The 20,051-nt window shown below is 36.0% G+C and overlaps 1 protein-coding gene across 1 annotated transcript in view; it reads right to left on the bottom strand.

Annotated features, from left to right (window-relative positions):
* Positions 1–18,688, bottom strand: part of LOC145997080 (uncharacterized) — a 34,108-nt gene extending 15,420 nt beyond the window's left edge. Inside the window, exons 1-2 of the mRNA XM_083133699.1 lie at positions 18,600–18,688; positions 15,725–15,791 (exon numbers count right to left, since the gene is read on the bottom strand). Of these exons, the coding sequence (XP_082989825.1) occupies positions 15,725–15,791; positions 18,600–18,608 (76 nt within the window). The 5' untranslated portion in view covers positions 18,609–18,688. The remainder of the gene's footprint in view (positions 1–15,724; positions 15,792–18,599) is intronic.
* Positions 18,689–20,051: the final 1,363 nt, after the last annotated feature.

Raw genomic sequence — 20,051 nt, 5'->3', positions numbered from 1 at the left:
TCCCACCTCTGGCGAATCTCTCTTTCGTAGCTAGGGCAGTGTTACCAGTTTTTTGTAATTACTTAAAGGGATACGTGTTTAATGATAGTGATAAGAAAATAGTCTTGAATTAAAATGATCACAGAGGCTCACGAGCAAGATGGATTGGAAAGCTGAGCTTCTACAATGTGGCTCTTTTGTGTGGCGTGGACTGTGTGTATACACACATAGTCGTCCAAAGGAAATTTTCCAGGGAGAAGAGTAAAAAGAAAAACTGACATGTGTCCGAAATTAAGCAGGTTATGCTACATGTCCAAATCTTAATAGAGGATATATTTTTACAGGATTTGAAGATATGTTTTCGACTTACCGGACAATTCACCCAAAAAGCTTCTACGTTTCAAAAGTCGCGCAACCCAAACTTTGAAAATTTATATCATGAAAACCGTAAGATATATTTACACAGCGTTTTTGGCATTATAAAGCCTCATCTATTGAGATATTTTTCAATGCTTAACATTATCAACTTATTCCATACAGAAAATTAAATAAATTAATAACTGGCGGAAGGCAGCGTTAACATTGTTACCAGAAATGCACTTTTGAGTGAGAAAACTATGTAAGAAATTATCGGAGAGTCATAATTAGACGTGTAATGAGTGATGCCATAATAATCTGACATTTGCAACCAAAAATGATCATGTACAGAATTTGATGCATTTATAACTGGCGATTTTATGGGTTGAGTGAAAAAGTGCCATTTTCGGCACATATCTCAGTAGCTGGCCACACGAGTAGGTCGAAATTTTGTCACCAGACGCATGAAAAATGTGCCTAAGTATTGTCCATACATGTACGTTTGGTTTGAGTTTGGTTTGAGATGCTGTTTTAAGTCCACTTTATGCACAGTAAGGCTAATCGGGACTGGACCTACAGTTTAAAGTGGGATCCGATCCACTTGTGTCTCCACCGGGTATCGAACCCGGGACCCCTTGATTACAAGGCAATGACGCTACCACTGCGCCATGGGGGAGGCCCAATACATGTACGTGAAAAATCAAAACATAATTTTGGGCCGAAATTTGACTATTAACTGTAAATTTCTCCGCACCTGGCAACCCTGCCATTCCAGCATAGCCGACGGGAGCTTGTTACGATAACGGCGAGTCGTAAATGCGGCTGCTACAAGTCTGCTTCTTTTTATTATTATTACAATTGGACATTAAGTGTTCCGATTAATTATTAATTTATTTAATTTGCTGTATGGAATAAATTGATAATGTTTAGCATTGAAAAATATCTTAATGGATGAGGCTTTATACTGCAGAAAACAGGTGTAAATATCTCTTACGGTTTTCATGATATAAATTTTCAAAGTTTGGGTTGCGCGATTTTTGAAACACTTTGTATATTGTCTCTACCGTGTATGCTTTGATCTGTACATTAGCGTCGCTTTCCTTCCACTTTCGGCTAATCGCGACGGTGAGGATGAGTATCAATCTTCTGTAATTGATGCATTGACTCGCAAGGAACACCCATGCCCAGGTCGGGATTCGAATCCGGGATCCTTAGACATTTGATTGATTTGGTTTATTTAACGTCGCATTCTTCCACCTTTGGCTAATCATGATGATGGTGAGTAGATGGTATTCGAGATTAAACCTAACAATAGACCTTTTAATTGACATTAATGGTTTTTTTATTCATTTTTGAGGGGTGACGCTATTGTTAATTAATCTAGCGCCACGTGTCGTGGGTGGAGGAGGAGATGAGTCATCGTTGACTCATGCACACGTGTGAGTTTGAAATTAATGGTTTTCCATTAGTGCACAAAAGATACTATTATGTATTCCGTTTTCGGCCTAAGATAACCCTATTAATGCGTTTCTGCCGGATATGAGTCATGGGTGCTTTATACAGACGTGGGAACTTGGAATTAATGGTTTTTCCATTAATGTACAAAAGACATTTTCGGCCTATTGTAAGGCGCCACGTCCGGCCATTTTAGCGTCGGTGGTGAGTCATATTTGGTATAATTAAGGATCCGTATTTACATGTATTCAACCGGTGCCGACGCGTTCGATCGGAGGTAGAAGATATTATAACACATGTTCGCTTTAAAGGCGAAGAAATTGAACGATGTAGCCTATATGCAAACGAAGTATGCGGACAGAAGATATGTTATTAATATTAACCTGTTACGGAAGAACCTGTTATGTGGTTGCATTCATCGGCACCCTCAAACCGCGAGCGTTCATGGACCCGGGAGGGGAAGAAAGGTTCTCCATTGTTACGGCCCTCATCGCTTGGCCTTTTTCCGAAGTTGAATGGAAGTCAAGTGTCGCCAAATTTTTACACACGAGTATTGATTTTCTTTGAGGTTCCAATTATATTTGGTGGAAGTAATCTACGCGGTATTTCTGCCGCCTTTCGTAACATTGCAAAGACTATTTGACCAAACCGTAAGGAATTTGGCTGAACTAGGAACATTCAGTTCCAGTATCTACAGGTTAAAGTGGATGCGATCCACTATTTGCCCTTATTTCGGGGTTGCGAACCACGGACCATTTGATTATGGACTTATAAACATCAGGATTCACGTAAAATTGTCCAGATGTTTTTACTGTTAGGGACAATATTTCGCATTTTTTGTGTATTTTTACTCAGAAAACGCTATTTGAACGATTCAAGCAAGAGTTCGCATGGCAATTTAGACACACAAACTGTGTTTCTTCAACTTTAGCTGAAATTTAGGTTTATTTTTTACTCTAATATCACAATTTCATCTATTCAGGCAACATTTTTTATTAAATTTTGGACTCACAAAGACATTTTTCAACTTTTAACTTGCTATTTTAAAAGTTTATTTCCATTTTTTACTCTAATATCACAATTTCATCTATTCTGGCAGGAGTGTTTATTGCAGTTTAGACTTGCAAAGATAATTTTTTCAACTTCATTTATTAACTTTTCTATTTATTGCCTTTTGTATCTTATATTTTTTAATTCTTAACTTTGAGTTTTGTTCTTTATTTAAAAAAATTCTCTAATCACTAAGGAAGAAGTACTTTTAAGTAAAACTGTGCCCACAAACTTTATTATTACTATTATTATTAGTATTATTATTATAATATTATTGTTTTTGTTTTGATGTAGTTGTTGAATCTTGTTGTTGTTGTTAGGGTTTATTGACTTCCACTACGGTATTTTTTGGTTTGGTTCGTAGGAAAGTTTGTTTATTTTAGAGTTTCCTCGGTATTTTCTTACTGCTAGGGTAGGTAAAGTTTCCTAAATATATGAGTAGGGTTCCATATATTCTTGTTCTTGCATGCTTTTCATATGATGTGATCACCACAACTCTCCATGTGCTTTTACTGCATGTTTCCATTTTATTGAGGCTTAGTGATTCCTAGAGCCACTTTATGCATGAGCTGAAAATTTTGATCTCAGATAATCGCCAATCTTATGTCAGAGTATTTTCGAGTATATTTTAGACTTATTATGGGGCAGTAGAATATCACGGCTTGCTTAATTTTTAAGTATGTTGCGCAGTTATTGTATTTTTGCTTTTGCTTACTAGATAAACTGTATGAAATGTTTAATATTTGTACTTTTTTTGCACTTATAAGAGACCAAACTTTTACTGTAACTAAAATTATTATGTCTCTAAGCACTGAAACCCCTTTACCAAGAGTACTATAACTGAATGTTTATTAATATTGTTTCTTTCTTCCCTTAAATATAACTACTTAACAATATAATGACAAATCTCAGGACAAGATGATGTTAGCAGATGACTACGTGGCTCTTAAGTCCACCGGCCAAACTTTTTTTACCATGCTATTTACCCTTATAGTCTTTTATTCGGGGTACGTTTCAAGTACTATTGACTTTTTGAGTGTTTGATTAACACCAGGGGTTATTTGTATCTGTTATGCTGTATTATTTGAGGCTTCTTTTTTATTCTACAATCACTATATGTCACTGAGAACTAAATTCCACTGACTGAAGCTTAAAGCTTAGGCTCTACAGCATGTTGAATGGTTAAGCACTGGTCAATATGAATTTTACAGAGGCTAGTAGGAGGCATAGGAACACACGCCAGAGCCTTATTAGCGTGCAAGAAGCACTTTCAGGGAGTACTACGAGGAAACGAAGTTGATTTTTTGAGTGCTTTACCAGTTACACAGCCAATATTTGCTATTTCAAGTAACTACATGTACTAGAACATTTTACTGCCCAACACTAACTAGACTTCAATTTATACTTTATTAGGTGCTAAATGTAGCAAGAACACTGATTGTACATATTTTTGAGAATCCAACTATATCAGGATTTTTTCTATGTAAGTATATTTTTATTGATTACTAACTTTAACAGACCAATCAGGAAGACGCCAAAATTCACTAAACTTAGCACTATAGTGTAGGTGATTGCATGAAAAGTAGAAATTATAACAACCACAAGATTTCGCTTTTTTTGCTTTTGTGACTAATCGTGACGCTGAGGATGAATGGATGGCCAAAAATTTTAAGGACTGGATGTATTTTACCACTACAGACGCCTATGTAGAAACACTAGAGTACTGTTAGCTTTCAAAATTGAGGTTATACTGTACTGTTTCTTAAATATTTCGTATTTGGCACGCTTAACAAGTTACACTTATAACCATTTCAGGACAAATATTGCTAAAACTCTCAAATTAATGTGTACAAGTTGATATTTCTGCTATCAGAGGAATTAACAACCCTATTTTACAAACAAAGGGTATTGTTTACACTTTATTTACTTCAATCTGAGACTAATATTTTACAGTAATTGAATCATTCAGCCCTAGTCAATATTTTACTGCATCAGAAAGTTTGTTATTAATCTAATAAGTATGCTATTTTGTGCTATTCTAACGCAAACGTTGTTTAATTCACTGGTTATAATGCAAACGTTTGCACATTTTCTGATATATTCACTACCTTCAAACCAAACAATTGTACTTATTTAGCGCATTTCATTTATATTTCTTGTAATTAACTTATGTTTCTTATAATTAACAAACTAAAGTAATTACTTTGGCATGTTAAAAACCTTATCTTTTACTATTTCCTATTCTATCAGGTTCTATATTGCTGTTTGTATCAATTTATGTAAGACCACACTCTGGTAAATGCACATATATTCTCTTTTATACACTCGCAGGCACGCTACACACACCCACACCCACACCCACACACACACACACCCACACACACACACACACACACACACACACACACACACACACACACACACACATTTACACACTTATACGAACATACATCTGACGTTTTTCAATATTTTGCTATGAAGTTTGCATCCACGCTATTCAAACAAGGGCAGGCAATGTAGTATTTATGAGTATTAGTAATCCCAAAGTGGTGTTTTTGGTTTCCAAGTTCAGATGAGAGTCTGCTGTGTGCCTTTTGCAGGGGATTGCATGTGAAGTGTATGCATATTGAGCATTATTGAGTGTGTATGCTTCCAAGTTTTGCTGTTATTTTCCTATAATTCTGCGAGACTGTAGAGAGTTCTCCCTTTTCAAGCAGTTTTCTTTCATTGATTGGATACTTTTTGGGAACTTAGCAGTTTTTTATGTTATGAAGCAGATTGTTGTAGAATATTTTGCATGGTCTTTTGTGATATTGAGGGGGTGCTGTAATGGTAGTAAGTATCTTTCCTTTTTGTGTTGATGTTCTTGTGTAGGTTTCCTATTTTCGGTCAAGTTGCAGTACTTAGAATAATTGCTATTGTCTTATTGATCTACGAAGCTCCTTTGAATAATCATTTGCAGGTGACCCTAAACTCCACGCTGTACTTTGTTCTGGGAGCTATCTTTTGAAGCCTTGGCATTCTGCTAGTACAGTATTATTATCGTAGAGGTAAATTAGTTCATGAAAATATGTATTTTTCTGATTAACTATAGTCGCTTAGTTGTTCTAGCAGGTATAAGTAGTTACTACTGATGTTGTTAATTTTCTATTCGCAGGGGCTATGTATGATGTAGCGTATTTGTGTTGGCTGTCCCTTTTATTCCTATGTTGTTGAGTTTCTCCATAAGCATGTCCTGTTTTACTCTATTCTAGGCCTTGTTGCTGCTAGATATCTGAGGTATGTTGCTGGTTCATATCTGAGTTAGCTTGTTTGACTAGCTATTATTTTTGCTATGACTGTGGCTATTGATGTCCCTTTCTGAATTCCATGTTGGTTTCTGTTTATCCTTGTTGCTGCTTGTTATCTGAGTTAGGTTGTTTGACTTCAGGACTATCCTTTTTTAACTTTATTGTTGATTGCTGTTTTGTTTATTTCCTTATTTGTTTTTATTTGTTTACTGAATCTATTTGTTTTGTGTCTTGTAATATTACAAAATTATTTTTAAAAATTGATATTTATCAACATACTTGTATATTTCTTGTTCAGTATTTGTCAAAGTTTAATTTATTTTGTCCGCTATTTTTAGCAAGTAACACTATTTTGAAATTTAATATATAAATTCATGAAAATTTACTCTAATTTTATATCAACTAACATATTTATTTTAACAACAATAACAAAATTGTACAAAAGTTCAAATAGCAGAAGAATTGTACTCTTAAATTTTTAACTTTGAAAGAATAGTATTTTTAAAACATTAACTTTGAAAAAATTGTACTTTTAAAACATTAACTTTGTAAAAATTGTACTTTTAAAACATTAACTTTGAAAAAATTGTACTTTTAAAACATTAACTTTGAAAAAATTGTACTTTTACACCAGAAATAATCAAATATATGTGAAAGGAGGGGAAGATCTGTTGCTCAGAATAATAAATGTAGGATGGAAGGAAAATAATTTTGTAATATTACAAGACACAAAACAAATAGATTCAGTAAACAAATAAAAACAAATAAGGAAATAAACAAAACAGCAATCAACAATAAAGTTAAAAAAGGATAGTCCTGAAGTCAAACAACCTAACTCAGATAACAAGCAGCAACAAGGATAAACAGAAACCAACATGGAATTCAGAAAGGGACATCAATAGCCACAGTCATAGCAAAAATAATAGCTAGTCAAACAAGCTAACTCAGATATGAACCAGCAACATACCTCAGATATCTAGCAGCAACAAGGCCTAGAATAGAGTAAAACAGGACATGCTTATGGAGAAACTCAACAACATAGGAATAAAAGGGACAGCCAACACAAATACGCTACATCATACATAGCCCCTGCGAATAGAAAATTAACAACATCAGTAGTAACTACTTATACCTGCTAGAACAACTAAGCGACTATAGTTAATCAGAAAAATACATATTTTCATGAACTAATTTACCTCTACGATAATAATACTGTACTAGCAGAATGCCAAGGCTTCAAAAGATAGCTCCCAGAACAAAGTACAGCGTGGAGTTTAGGGTCACCTGCAAATGATTATTCAAAGGAGCTTCGTAGATCAATAAGACAATAGCAATTATTCTAAGTACTGCAACTTGACCGAAAATAGGAAACCTACACAAGAACATCAACACAAAAAGGAAAGATACTTACTACCATTACAGCACCCCCTCAATATCACAAAAGACCATGCAAAATATTCTACAACAATCTGCTTCATAACATAAAAAACTGCTAAGTTCCCAAAAAGTATCCAATCAATGAAAGAAAACTGCTTGAAAAGGGAGAACTCTCTACAGTCTCGCAGAATTATAGGAAAATAACAGCAAAACTTGGAAGCATACACACTCAATAATGCTCAATATGCATACACTTCACATGCAATCCCCTGCAAAAGGCACACAGCAGACTCTCATCTGAACTTGGAAACCAAAAACACCACTTTGGGATTACTAATACTCATAAATACTACATTGCCTGCCCTTGTTTGAATAGCGTGGATGCAAACTTCATAGCAAAATATTGAAAAACGTCAGATGTATGTTCGTATAAGTGTGTAAATGTGTGTGTGTGTGTGTGTGTGTGTGTGTGTGTGTGTGTGTGTGTGTGTGTGGGTGTGTGTGTGTGTGGGTGTGGGTGTGGGTGTGTGTAGCGTGCCTGCGAGTGTATAAAAGAGAATATATGTGCATTTACCAGAGTGTGGTCTTACATAAATTGATACAAACAGCAATATAGAACCTGATAGAATAGGAAATAGTAAAAGATAAGGTTTTTAACATGCCAAAGTAATTACTTTAGTTTGTTAATTATAAGAAACATAAGTTAATTACAAGAAATATAAATGAAATGCGCTAAATAAGTACAATTGTTTGGTTTGAAGGTAGTGAATATATCAGAAAATGTGCAAACGTTTGCATTATAACCAGTGAATTAAACAACGTTTGCGTTAGAATAGCACAAAATAGCATACTTATTAGATTAATAACAAACTTTCTGATGCAGTAAAATATTGACTAGGGCTGAATGATTCAATTACTGTAAAATATTAGTCTCAGATTGAAGTAAATAAAGTGTAAACAATACCCTTTGTTTGTAAAATAGGGTTGTTAATTCCTCTGATAGCAGAAATATCAACTTGTACACATTAATTTGAGAGTTTTAGCAATATTTGTCCTGAAATGGTTATAAGTGTAACTTGTTAAGCGTGCCAAATACGAAATATTTAAGAAACAGTACAGTATAACCTCAATTTTGAAAGCTAACAGTACTCTAGTGTTTCTACATAGGCGTCTGTAGTGGTAAAATACATCCAGTCCTTAAAATTTTTGGCCATCCATTCATCCTCAGCGTCACGATTAGTCACAAAAGCAAAAAAAGCGAAATCTTGTGGTTGTTATAATTTCTACTTTTCATGCAATCACCTACACTATAGTGCTAAGTTTAGTGAATTTTGGCGTCTTCCTGATTGGTCTGTTAAAGTTAGTAATCAATAAAAATATACTTACATAGAAAAAATCCTGATATAGTTGGATTCTCAAAAATATGTACAATCAGTGTTCTTGCTACATTTAGCACCTAATAAAGTATAAATTGAAGTCTAGTTAGTGTTGGGCAGTAAAATGTTCTAGTACATGTAGTTACTTGAAATAGCAAATATTGGCTGTGTAACTGGTAAAGCACTCAAAAAATCAACTTCGTTTCCTCGTAGTACTCCCTGAAAGTGCTTCTTGCACGCTAATAAGGCTCTGGCGTGTGTTCCTATGCCTCCTACTAGCCTCTGTAAAATTCATATTGACCAGTGCTTAACCATTCAACATGCTGTAGAGCCTAAGCTTTAAGCTTCAGTCAGTGGAATTTAGTTCTCAGTGACATATAGTGATTGTAGAATAAAAAAGAAGCCTCAAATAATACAGCATAACAGATACAAATAACCCCTGGTGTTAATCAAACACTCAAAAAGTCAATAGTACTTGAAACGTACCCCGAATAAAAGACTATAAGGGTAAATAGCATGGTAAAAAAAGTTTGGCCGGTGGACTTAAGAGCCACGTAGTCATCTGCTAACATCATCTTGTCCTGAGATTTGTCATTATATTGTTAAGTAGTTATATTTAAGGGAAGAAAGAAACAATATTAATAAACATTCAGTTATAGTACTCTTGGTAAAGGGGTTTCAGTGCTTAGAGACATAATAATTTTAGTTACAGTAAAAGTTTGGTCTCTTATAAGTGCAAAAAAAGTACAAATATTAAACATTTCATACAGTTTATCTAGTAAGCAAAAGCAAAAATACAATAACTGCGCAACATACTTAAAAATTAAGCAAGCCGTGATATTCTACTGCCCCATAATAAGTCTAAAATATACTCGAAAATACTCTGACATAAGATTGGCGATTATCTGAGATCAAAATTTTCAGCTCATGCATAAAGTGGCTCTAGGAATCACTAAGCCTCAATAAAATGGAAACATGCAGTAAAAGCACATGGAGAGTTGTGGTGATCACATCATATGAAAAGCATGCAAGAACAAGAATATATGGAACCCTACTCATATATTTAGGAAACTTTACCTACCCTAGCAGTAAGAAAATACCGAGGAAACTCTAAAATAAACAAACTTTCCTACGAACCAAACCAAAAAATACCGTAGTGGAAGTCAATAAACCCTAACAACAACAACAAGATTCAACAACTACATCAAAACAAAAACAATAATATTATAATAATAATACTAATAATAATAGTAATAATAAAGTTTGTGGGCACAGTTTTACTTAAAAGTACTTCTTCCTTAGTGATTAGAGAATTTTTTTAAATAAAGAACAAAACTCAAAGTTAAGAATTAAAAAATATAAGATACAAAAGGCAATAAATAGAAAAGTTAATAAATGAAGTTGAAAAAATTATCTTTGCAAGTCTAAACTGCAATAAACACTCCTGCCAGAATAGATGAAATTGTGATATTAGAGTAAAAAATGGAAATAAACTTTTAAAATAGCAAGTTAAAAGTTGAAAAATGTCTTTGTGAGTCCAAAATTTAATAAAAAATGTTGCCTGAATAGATGAAATTGTGATATTAGAGTAAAAAATAAACCTAAATTTCAGCTAAAGTTGAAGAAACACAGTTTGTGTGTCTAAATTGCCATGCGAACTCTTGCTTGAATCGTTCAAATAGCGTTTTCTGAGTAAAAATACACAAAAAATGCGAAATATTGTCCCTAACAGTAAAAACATCTGGACAATTTTACGTGAATCCTGATGTTTATAAGTCCATAATCAAATGGTCCGTGGTTCGCAACCCCGAAATAAGGGCAAATAGTGGATCGCATCCACTTTAACCTGTAGATACTGGAACTGAATGTTCCTAGTTCAGCCAAATTCCTTACGGTTTGGTCAAATAGTCTTTGCAATGTTACGAAAGGCGGCAGAAATACCGCGTAGATTACTTCCACCAAATATAATTGGAACCTCAAAGAAAATCAATACTCGTGTGTAAAAATTTGGCGACACTTGACTTCCATTCAACTTCGGAAAAAGGCCAAGCGATGAGGGCCGTAACAATGGAGAACCTTTCTTCCCCTCCCGGGTCCATGAACGCTCGCGGTTTGAGGGTGCCGATGAATGCAACCACATAACAGGTTCTTCCGTAACAGGTTAATATTAATAACATATCTTCTGTCCGCATACTTCGTTTGCATATAGGCTACATCGTTCAATTTCTTCGCCTTTAAAGCGAACATGTGTTATAATATCTTCTACCTCCGATCGAACGCGTCGGCACCGGTTGAATACATGTAAATACGGATCCTTAATTATACCAAATATGACTCACCACCGACGCTAAAATGGCCGGACGTGGCGCCTTACAATAGGCCGAAAATGTCTTTTGTACATTAATGGAAAAACCATTAATTCCAAGTTCCCACGTCTGTATAAAGCACCCATGACTCATATCCGGCAGAAACGCATTAATAGGGTTATCTTAGGCCGAAAACGGAATACATAATAGTATCTTTTGTGCACTAATGGAAAACCATTAATTTCAAACTCACACGTGTGCATGAGTCAACGATGACTCATCTCCTCCTCCACCCACGACACGTGGCGCTAGATTAATTAACAATAGCGTCACCCCTCAAAAATGAATAAAAAAACCATTAATGTCAATTAAAAGGTCTATTGTTAGGTTTAATCTCGAATACCATCTACTATGGTGATTAGTGGTATTAAGTTGAGACAAACACACATGGATGGCAGAAGCCTCACAGAGGATTAAATTCCATCTCACAACCGTTCGTACAATAAAAGCACAAATCATACCGGGGAAGCAAGGAATTAAAGTTCATAATAGTTTGTTAGAAGATTTCAGAAAAGATAATAAAACTAAATTTAGAATTAAAGTAAAGACATTGCTAACGAAAAATTTGTTCTGCAGTGCAGAACATTCTTTCCCCCATACACCTTATCTGATATATAAATAAAATTGATATATAATTTATATAATTAGTACAATTGAACTGGTCGCAACCGAATTGAACACACTTTAGATCCAGGATTGCGTACAAATCTCACTGACCTGTTTTGCGCACAGATTTTGATCGAACGTTGCCACTTTGATAGCTTTAAAGTCTGTGCCCAAAACTGTTTTTTTTTTCTTTAGACAAGAAGTGAGAGAGAAATTAGAAATAAAATAGTAAATCTCTTAAGGATTAAATAAAAAATATAATTTGACCAGTAAATGTAGCAAGTCAAGATATAATTTTCATACCAATTTACTCAAACTCAAAAGTTAGGTTAGGTTAGGGTAATGACTGCACAACAAACACTTCTGTCAATCGAAGCTCGTGACCTTCGGTATAAATACAGAGATACACCGACCATTACAGTCTAGTCCACCAATCAGGTTCATCCTCTATGCCTATCTAATGCTACTCTTCCAGCGAAAACACGTGGAAGTCCACACACACACACACAAACAAACACAACAGAAGTGAAAACGGATTGAGAACATTTGGTAACAGTTCCATACATCGGAGAGACACATTTCTTCATTTTTACAGAAGAAACTACTTACGGAAATGAGTTTATCTAAGGTTTCCAACGTTAGTCGAGGTGTTTTCTTTCATCGTGGTATCTATTTGACCGGGAAATCATGTCAGTGTTTCCAATCCCCCCCCTTTTTTTTAACTATGCATAACCTTATCAGAATGGTTCGTGGATCTATCCGTCAGCTACCCGTGCATAATGTACAATTTGCACACGTGACGAACACGATAATAGGTATTTTTCGATTAAGAAGGTTGGAAAACACTGATATTCGAAAACAAAAGAAGCGATATCATTCGCAAATTAAGCGATATCGCACCGTTACTTGCGTTTGGTAGCACTTACAAAAATGCGTTATTTTAGTAGAAAAACTTGTTTGTCTTCGTGTAAAAAGCATAATGGCACCATGAACTATGTTCCACAATACACAATTGACGAACCATGCGAGACACAAAATATCCGATTTTAATGTATCTCCGATCTATGAAACTGGTACCGAACGTTTTACATCTGACAACATCGTCTCATTTTTTTGTGCACAACCCTGTACATTGTGACAGCTTGTCAACGGCTTATCAGGTACCACTGATAAAACCGGAAAAGTGTGCGCAATCCGGCTGTAACAATATAACTGATATAATTCCCAAACATTGAAATAGTGATTGATTAGACTTGGTTTATTTTACTTCGCTTTTCTGCTACTTTTGGCCAATTGCGAAGATGATGATGAGTAATGATATGATGAAATTGATGAAAGGACACTCTCACTCCTTCATTTATCTTTTAAAATGTACCTTTTTTGCTATGCGTTGGGTCCTTGTCTAACATCGACATGCTTTAAATATCTGACCGTGACTTAGCCGATCACAATTTTCAATACTACCCTACCATTAAAATAACGACACACTTCCAACACAATCCTGTTATTGCTACTGAAGACGTTCCTGTCTAGAAAATAACGATACTTTAGAGTCCACCACGTGCGTATACAACTAGTTTGAAAAGTGGCACATGACGTCAATTCTTTTTAGTAAGTTTTTCTTCTTTTGTAGGGAACGGAAAGCTACTTTCTGAAGACCATTTAGAACCATAATGATCTATCTCACAGTTGCTTCGATTCTGCGAAACGCTTTCCAGTTCTGGAGAGCAAATTGACACTTTCTCTTCTCCAAAGTAATCTCTCTCTTCGCCAAAGTAATTTCCTGTGTTCAATCAGCAGTTTATTCACAAAGTGTGTGTGGTGGGACTCTTAAGAGAAATTCGAAGGGGAATCTACACAATGGTTGCCGACATATAATTCCATGGGATTAAATAGGATTGTTTCCTCGTTAAGTTATATGAGATTAGATGTAATTGGCTGGCGGGATGACTGTAATTGTGGCTTCTTGGGGACCTAATTGGAGTTAAGTGGTGGCCTTGATGCACCTAACGGTCTTTGTTTCTTTGCCCTTCTCTTTCACGTTTTAATTGTTGCTTCCTTTCGTCGCCTCGGTGGCCGAGTGCCTTGTGTGTTGATCTCGCACCATCGATGGTTCTCGGTTCGAGTCCTGGCGTACGATGTTTCATCAATTTCATCCAATCATTCTTGCGATTAACGAAAACCTAAGATAGATAATAACTATACAAAGAAATGTTCCACTTTCATTCTGATTTGATTTGTATTTGTGTATTTTACTTCGCTATTACGCCACTTTCGGTTAATCGCGAAGATGAGGATGACTGGTGATGAGACGGATCACAAACAAAACTAGACAGTACATACATGCCACGCACGAGCCCCAGGGAGGATTATACTGGCCGAGGGTACAGGGGACCATAGCCTCGTTCTCCTGCAAGACTGCAATTTACGGGATGTATTGCGTGGAAGCGAGGTTGACTTTAGGGTGTCTTTGCAGGAGGTCATCCTTTCACCCCGAGTTCCCCTTTCTAGATTTACCCAAATGTCAACACCTCTTCCACGGGCTCACAGCTCCGGATCCGTTTGGCCATCCCACATGAGCGCTTCTTTGGAAAGCAAGAATGTGTTTATAACATATTGTTACCTGCTAATATATATATATATATATATATATATATATATATATATATATATATATATATATAGTGTGTGTGTGTGTGCGTGCGCGATTTGTAACTAATACACTTACATTTATAGTCTTACACTTTGTAATTATATAACACTGCATATATTATAATGTTTTATTTTAATTTTTAAAACTGTAACTGTAGAACAATTGTATAATTTTTGTATAACATTTCTATCTTGTTAAATGTGTTAAAGGTTTCATCCTGGAATGGAATGTCTCACATTTATGTGTGTTTCCATTTCCAATACATTGGAATGAATACATATTCGTTTCAATGGCATTTACAAAATCACCTCTGACATTTTATGTTAAACAAGCAAGATTATTTTTTGTGCACGAGTGTGTTAGCCGATGCGTAGCGAAGTCTTTTAGGAACGACACTTGAAAAAATATCTTTCTTGTAGGACTAACTAATGAAAAATTTCTTTGTAATGGAATAGCATGATACCTTTTAAGGTGTGGTAATATTATAATGGGATTGAGATACGAAACTCTCGGATCCGGATCAACCAATCAAATTACTACTAACGTCCTTTTATTATTAGTACAGAGTCGACAATAAAAGTTGGTACGAGGTACAGTCATACATAGAGATTTCTATAAAAGGTTGAGAATAGAATCCGGCGTCAACCGCACTCTCACTCTCTTGAGGCTAATATCACCTCTTCTTTACTATGCACGACTCCATATGGAACCAGTAACAACAAAAATTACATCACTTGGGGGGGGGGGGGAATGCCGAAACTAGCTTGTTAACTCAGAAACAGAATCTGCTGGTTACAAATATAAATGATGACCATACGCCTATGACTATCAAAAGCACATAAATATCTAAGAGCAATCACTGTCATGCCGATAACTCGAAACTAATCAAAGCAGAGGAATAAAATTAATTAATTTTCGATTATTGGAGCGAAATAAGAGATGTAATTTTAATGTTAAAGTATTTCCGAAACGAGTCGAGATGTAAGTGTGAAATTTAACGAATTGGAATGCAGAATATCAATTAGGCGAGCCGTTCTTATTTACGATTGGACATTTCATTCGGAAGACACACAACAACATCTAGAACTGCAACATCCGTCCTAAATCTGTCCGAGTCATATTTGGTACAGAATTATGTAAAGTACACGAACTAACTAATAGTTTCAATGATCTTCTGATGGCGAAGCGGCCAATAGGAATAAACCTAACGCTTACCGTGAACAGGTGGTTCTCCAGAGTTGAAACTCAGGATCCCTAGGAAGGTTAACGCCAAGAGCGATTGCTACAAGAAAAGGAAACACAATTAGCCACACACAAAATACAAGATATGAAATATGCTAAAATTAAGTATACTAAATAGAAATATGAGGCCTGGTTCGATTCGCTGTGGAGGATCAAAATGTTGGTGCTGGCCCAGCATCGTGAGGGTAACTCGGAAGCTACTTGAAAGCAAACTTAAAGGATTCGGGTCTCGACGAAAACAGCTGCGATGGTACTCGATGCGCTGACATCGCGTCAACCAATGAAAAGCCGCTTGCCTTGGTCTTTCAACGGTTGGTTGATTTGGTGTTTTAAGTCCACTTTATGCACGGTACTCGACCTACAGTTTAAAGTGGGATCCGAACCACTATGTACCTCCACCCAGGGCCGGATTGAGACAAAATTGAGCATGATGCTTGAAATCTTAGGTGAACAATAAACACAACGACGTTATAGTTACGTCACAGAGCAAAGAATAATAGTAACTGTATAATAAGTAACGCTGTGTCTAGGCGTCCGAAATTGGGGCTCCAAATTTCATTCTAATATTAATTTTCAGGTTAATATAGCAAAAAAAACTGTTCAAACTTTTGGAAAATTCTCGTCTGTTTTCATCTGGGCCTATTTCAGGAATAGGCCTAAATCTGCAGCATCAATAGCACCCACCTTAATCCGGCCCTGCCTTCACCGGGTATCGAATGCGGAACTCCTTGATTACAAGGCGAAAACGCTAGATCTTTTAAGGGCTGTTGAGTCGCTGAGTTTAATGCAATAAATTAAAGATATACTAGTTTATGGATCGTGACTCTCACCATGATAAATGGTAATCGTAGTAAGAAAGTCGCTGGATTCAGCACTAGCTTCTAAAGTGGACTTAAAAAACTTAACTTATACTACTGTCGTATTAAAAATTATAGATACTTGAGTTTGGACTCCAATTAAAAACTAGCCAGTAAACCTATACAAAAAGAAGTTACATCAAAATTTAGATCATTCAATTCTGCGTTAATCTATGCTAACCATTTCTTTTAAAGAATAGAATAGAATGGTCTTAATTTAAGCAGGAGTATTTCGTCCTCATGGGCCGTTCATACAACCAACCCTTTGTCAGAGATAACAACACAATGACCATACAATTAAAATAATGTAAAGATTATACAATGATAAAATAATTAATACGGTCCAGGTATTAAGCGTATGGCTACAAGGCATGGTCTTCACGGCCAGAAGAAGAGAAATCATAAGCAGAAGTATTCTGTGTGTATTCTTGCTGTATCAGGATTCAATGTACTTGAATGTTTCGGACATAACGTCCAGTTTCTATTAAATATGTTAATTGTTCACCATCTGGTTTTTATCTTGTGCAACTTATATTAATTTACATTACCATGTCCTTCACTCCGAACCTATCAATAATACATTGAATTAATTAGTATGTATACTGTGGAGTAAAGGTAAGTAATAAGTCATCAGTAGTGTGTGTGTGTGTGTATCTTAGGTATGCATTTTATGGCACGTAAGTGCAGGTGCAATTATTAAGATATGTGGTTAATGTAGTTTGTTGGGACAATAGTAAGTTCCTTAGTTTTTTCTTAAAACATTGGTGGCAAATAATGTTAGTCAATGATGCAGGCAGTTTGTTCCATTCCCTAATCCCTATAACAATGCACTTGTTATATGTTGCGGTTTTATGCTTGGGAATTTTTATATTGTGTTTCTTGTGGATATCATGTTCGACCAATGAATATGCCTTCTATTTGTTATCGTCGTGAGAACAAAAAAGTGCATTTTTATTTAGTCTTGAGACGGTCGCTCTCTTTGAAATTCTATAAATAAAAAACGGGTTGTTCGATCGTGATGGAATTTCAGTACGGTGCAGGCAGAAAGGTTTCAAACACAATTCTAAATTTTTAGATTTTTGAAATTTGTCAAAAAACCGTTCTTGTCAATTTTGCGAGACAGCTTTTTCTTGGTATTGGGTAGTACTACAAATACATACAATATTGGTCCTCTTTTGAAGTTCGTTGCATCTGTTTTTAAAATTCATTATCAGTGTCAATTCACATTGTGAAACCGATTTTATTCAACGGAGTATAGATGCACCTGGAACGTGACCACACAGCCCGCAGTTTCCACGGTTCAACGGACATTGCTGTGTGCAGATTAATGCAGAATTGAATAAGCTAAATTTTGATGTAACTCGTTTCTATGTAGGTCTACTGGTTAATTTTTATTTGTAGTCCAAACTCGAGTATGTATAATTTTTAATCCGACAGTACAACAGTTTGCGTGCTGCTTTCAGATCAACACAAGATGGGGGTGCTCTATGCAGGGTCGTTAAAGGTCCAGGAATTTTAAATAAATTCAATTCAGGTCCAGGAGAGAAAATCTGCACGCATAAATAGGTTCTGAACCGTAAAGAACCTTTTTATCTGTAAAGTATTTAAAAATCGGTCCAGGAACCTTTCTTCCGGATCAATTTAAATTCTGTCCAGGAACAGTTCTTTCCGGCTGAATTTAAAGTCGGTCCAGGAACTTTTTTTCTGATCAACTTAGACTAAATACGGTCCAGGGACCTTTCTTGCGAACGAATTTTAATTAGGTCCAGAACCCACTTTCCCGGATCAATTTAAATTCGGTCCAGGAACTTTTTTTCCGTATCAATTTAAATCCGGTCAAAGTTCCGTATTGAAATGAAACAATACGCAACTTGGAACTCGAATTTAAATTGTGCAAGTAAAAAGGTTCCGGTCCCGTTACGGAACCCAATTTGAGTTAAGGGTTCCTGGACTTTTAACAACCCTGGCTGTAGGAGTTTAGAGGTACTCACCCGGTGCATCGTGTCCGATCCTCTCGTACAGTGTCAGGAGCGTCCCGGTCGTAGTAGGGCACGTGGAAGAAAGGAAATCCAAGGCACGGGTGCCCTTGTTTCTCTTATATACGGTATGACCTGCGGATTACGCTCAGAAAATTCCCTCCTCCTCTCTCTGAGGGTGGGTCTAACATACATTTGAATGCAGGGGAAAGTGGACGGAGAGAGAGAGAGAGAGTGAAACGGAAGGAAGGAAAGATCTGAAAGGACGATACGATGACGTCTGCTGGAGGGCAACCAAGTGAGCGGAGATGTCAGAGCTCAAAAGAAAGAAGAAAAAAAAAGGAGTCGGTGTTTTAGTTTTCCACCGCTGAGTTTTTACAGAAAGAAATAAGAAAGCGAGCAGAAGGAAGAGTTATTTGCTAACTTGCGGCTGGTGACTTCATATATCCTTAAGCTTGTAAAAGTAAATTGCAACTCGTGCGTGTGCATCCAGGGAACATTCAACCCTTTCGTGCATGGCATTTCCTACAGAACGTGTTACGAACGAAGAAGAAGACAAATATTTACAGCGTAACATTCGTAAATTGTATTCAATTAGTACAAACAACACACAAAAAGAAAACTGGAAAAACCATCGAGTTTACTTGGGTTAAAGCACATAGTAATATTACAGGTATATTCCCATGTTGATGAGTGTACAAAGAAAGCAGTGTGTCTTCCAAATACAAATACGCAGTTACCATTCTATTATACTGATGAATGAAATGAAAATTTTGAATGGATGGTTTGATTCATGTCGACATGAACAGATCATACAGACCAACTGCTCAATTCAAGCCTCACAAACCATGGTTTCATCATGTCAGTGGTACAAGAAATGTAATTGTATTAGATAACAGGCTGAGATCGGGTCATTTATGTACTAAGCAACATTTATTCAGAAGAATAACGATTTGATTTTGGTGTTTTAAGTCCACTTTATGCACAGTAAGGATAATCGGGACTGGACCTACAGTTTAAAGTGGGATACGAACCACTATGTGCCTCTGTTGTATACCAATTGAACATATACGCCGGACTTGATCTGCGTCAGCAGGGAACGCCAGACCTGGTTATTGAACGTTGTTTGTCAACAGTCTGTGTATTGTTTCTCTCATGTATGTCTCAAAATCATAGCTGTTCTTCGTGACGAGACTTCTTTCATTTATACCAATATATAAGTTGTTGTACTTGTTCTGTTACTGTGTTCCTGAATTATACACTTTTGTTCGTGTTACAAATTCTGTCTTATTCTTAACTCCATTTCTTAGATAATCGAAGAACTGAAAGAACCCAAAACTGAACAGCCTCCACCGGATAACGAATAATAAGATATGTGAATGTGGCTGGGAAAGTGCAGACGAGCAACATATAACACCGGAATGCTCAAAACATAATACTATAGAGAGAATTTTATATACAGTAATT

The sequence above is a fragment of the Lepisma saccharinum genome, chromosome 13, assembly GCF_977018435.1.
Source record: "Lepisma saccharinum chromosome 13, izLepSacc3.1, whole genome shotgun sequence".
NCBI lineage: Eukaryota > Metazoa > Arthropoda > Insecta > Zygentoma > Lepismatidae > Lepisma > Lepisma saccharinum.
This window is presented reverse-complemented; position numbering and strand designations above follow the sequence as displayed.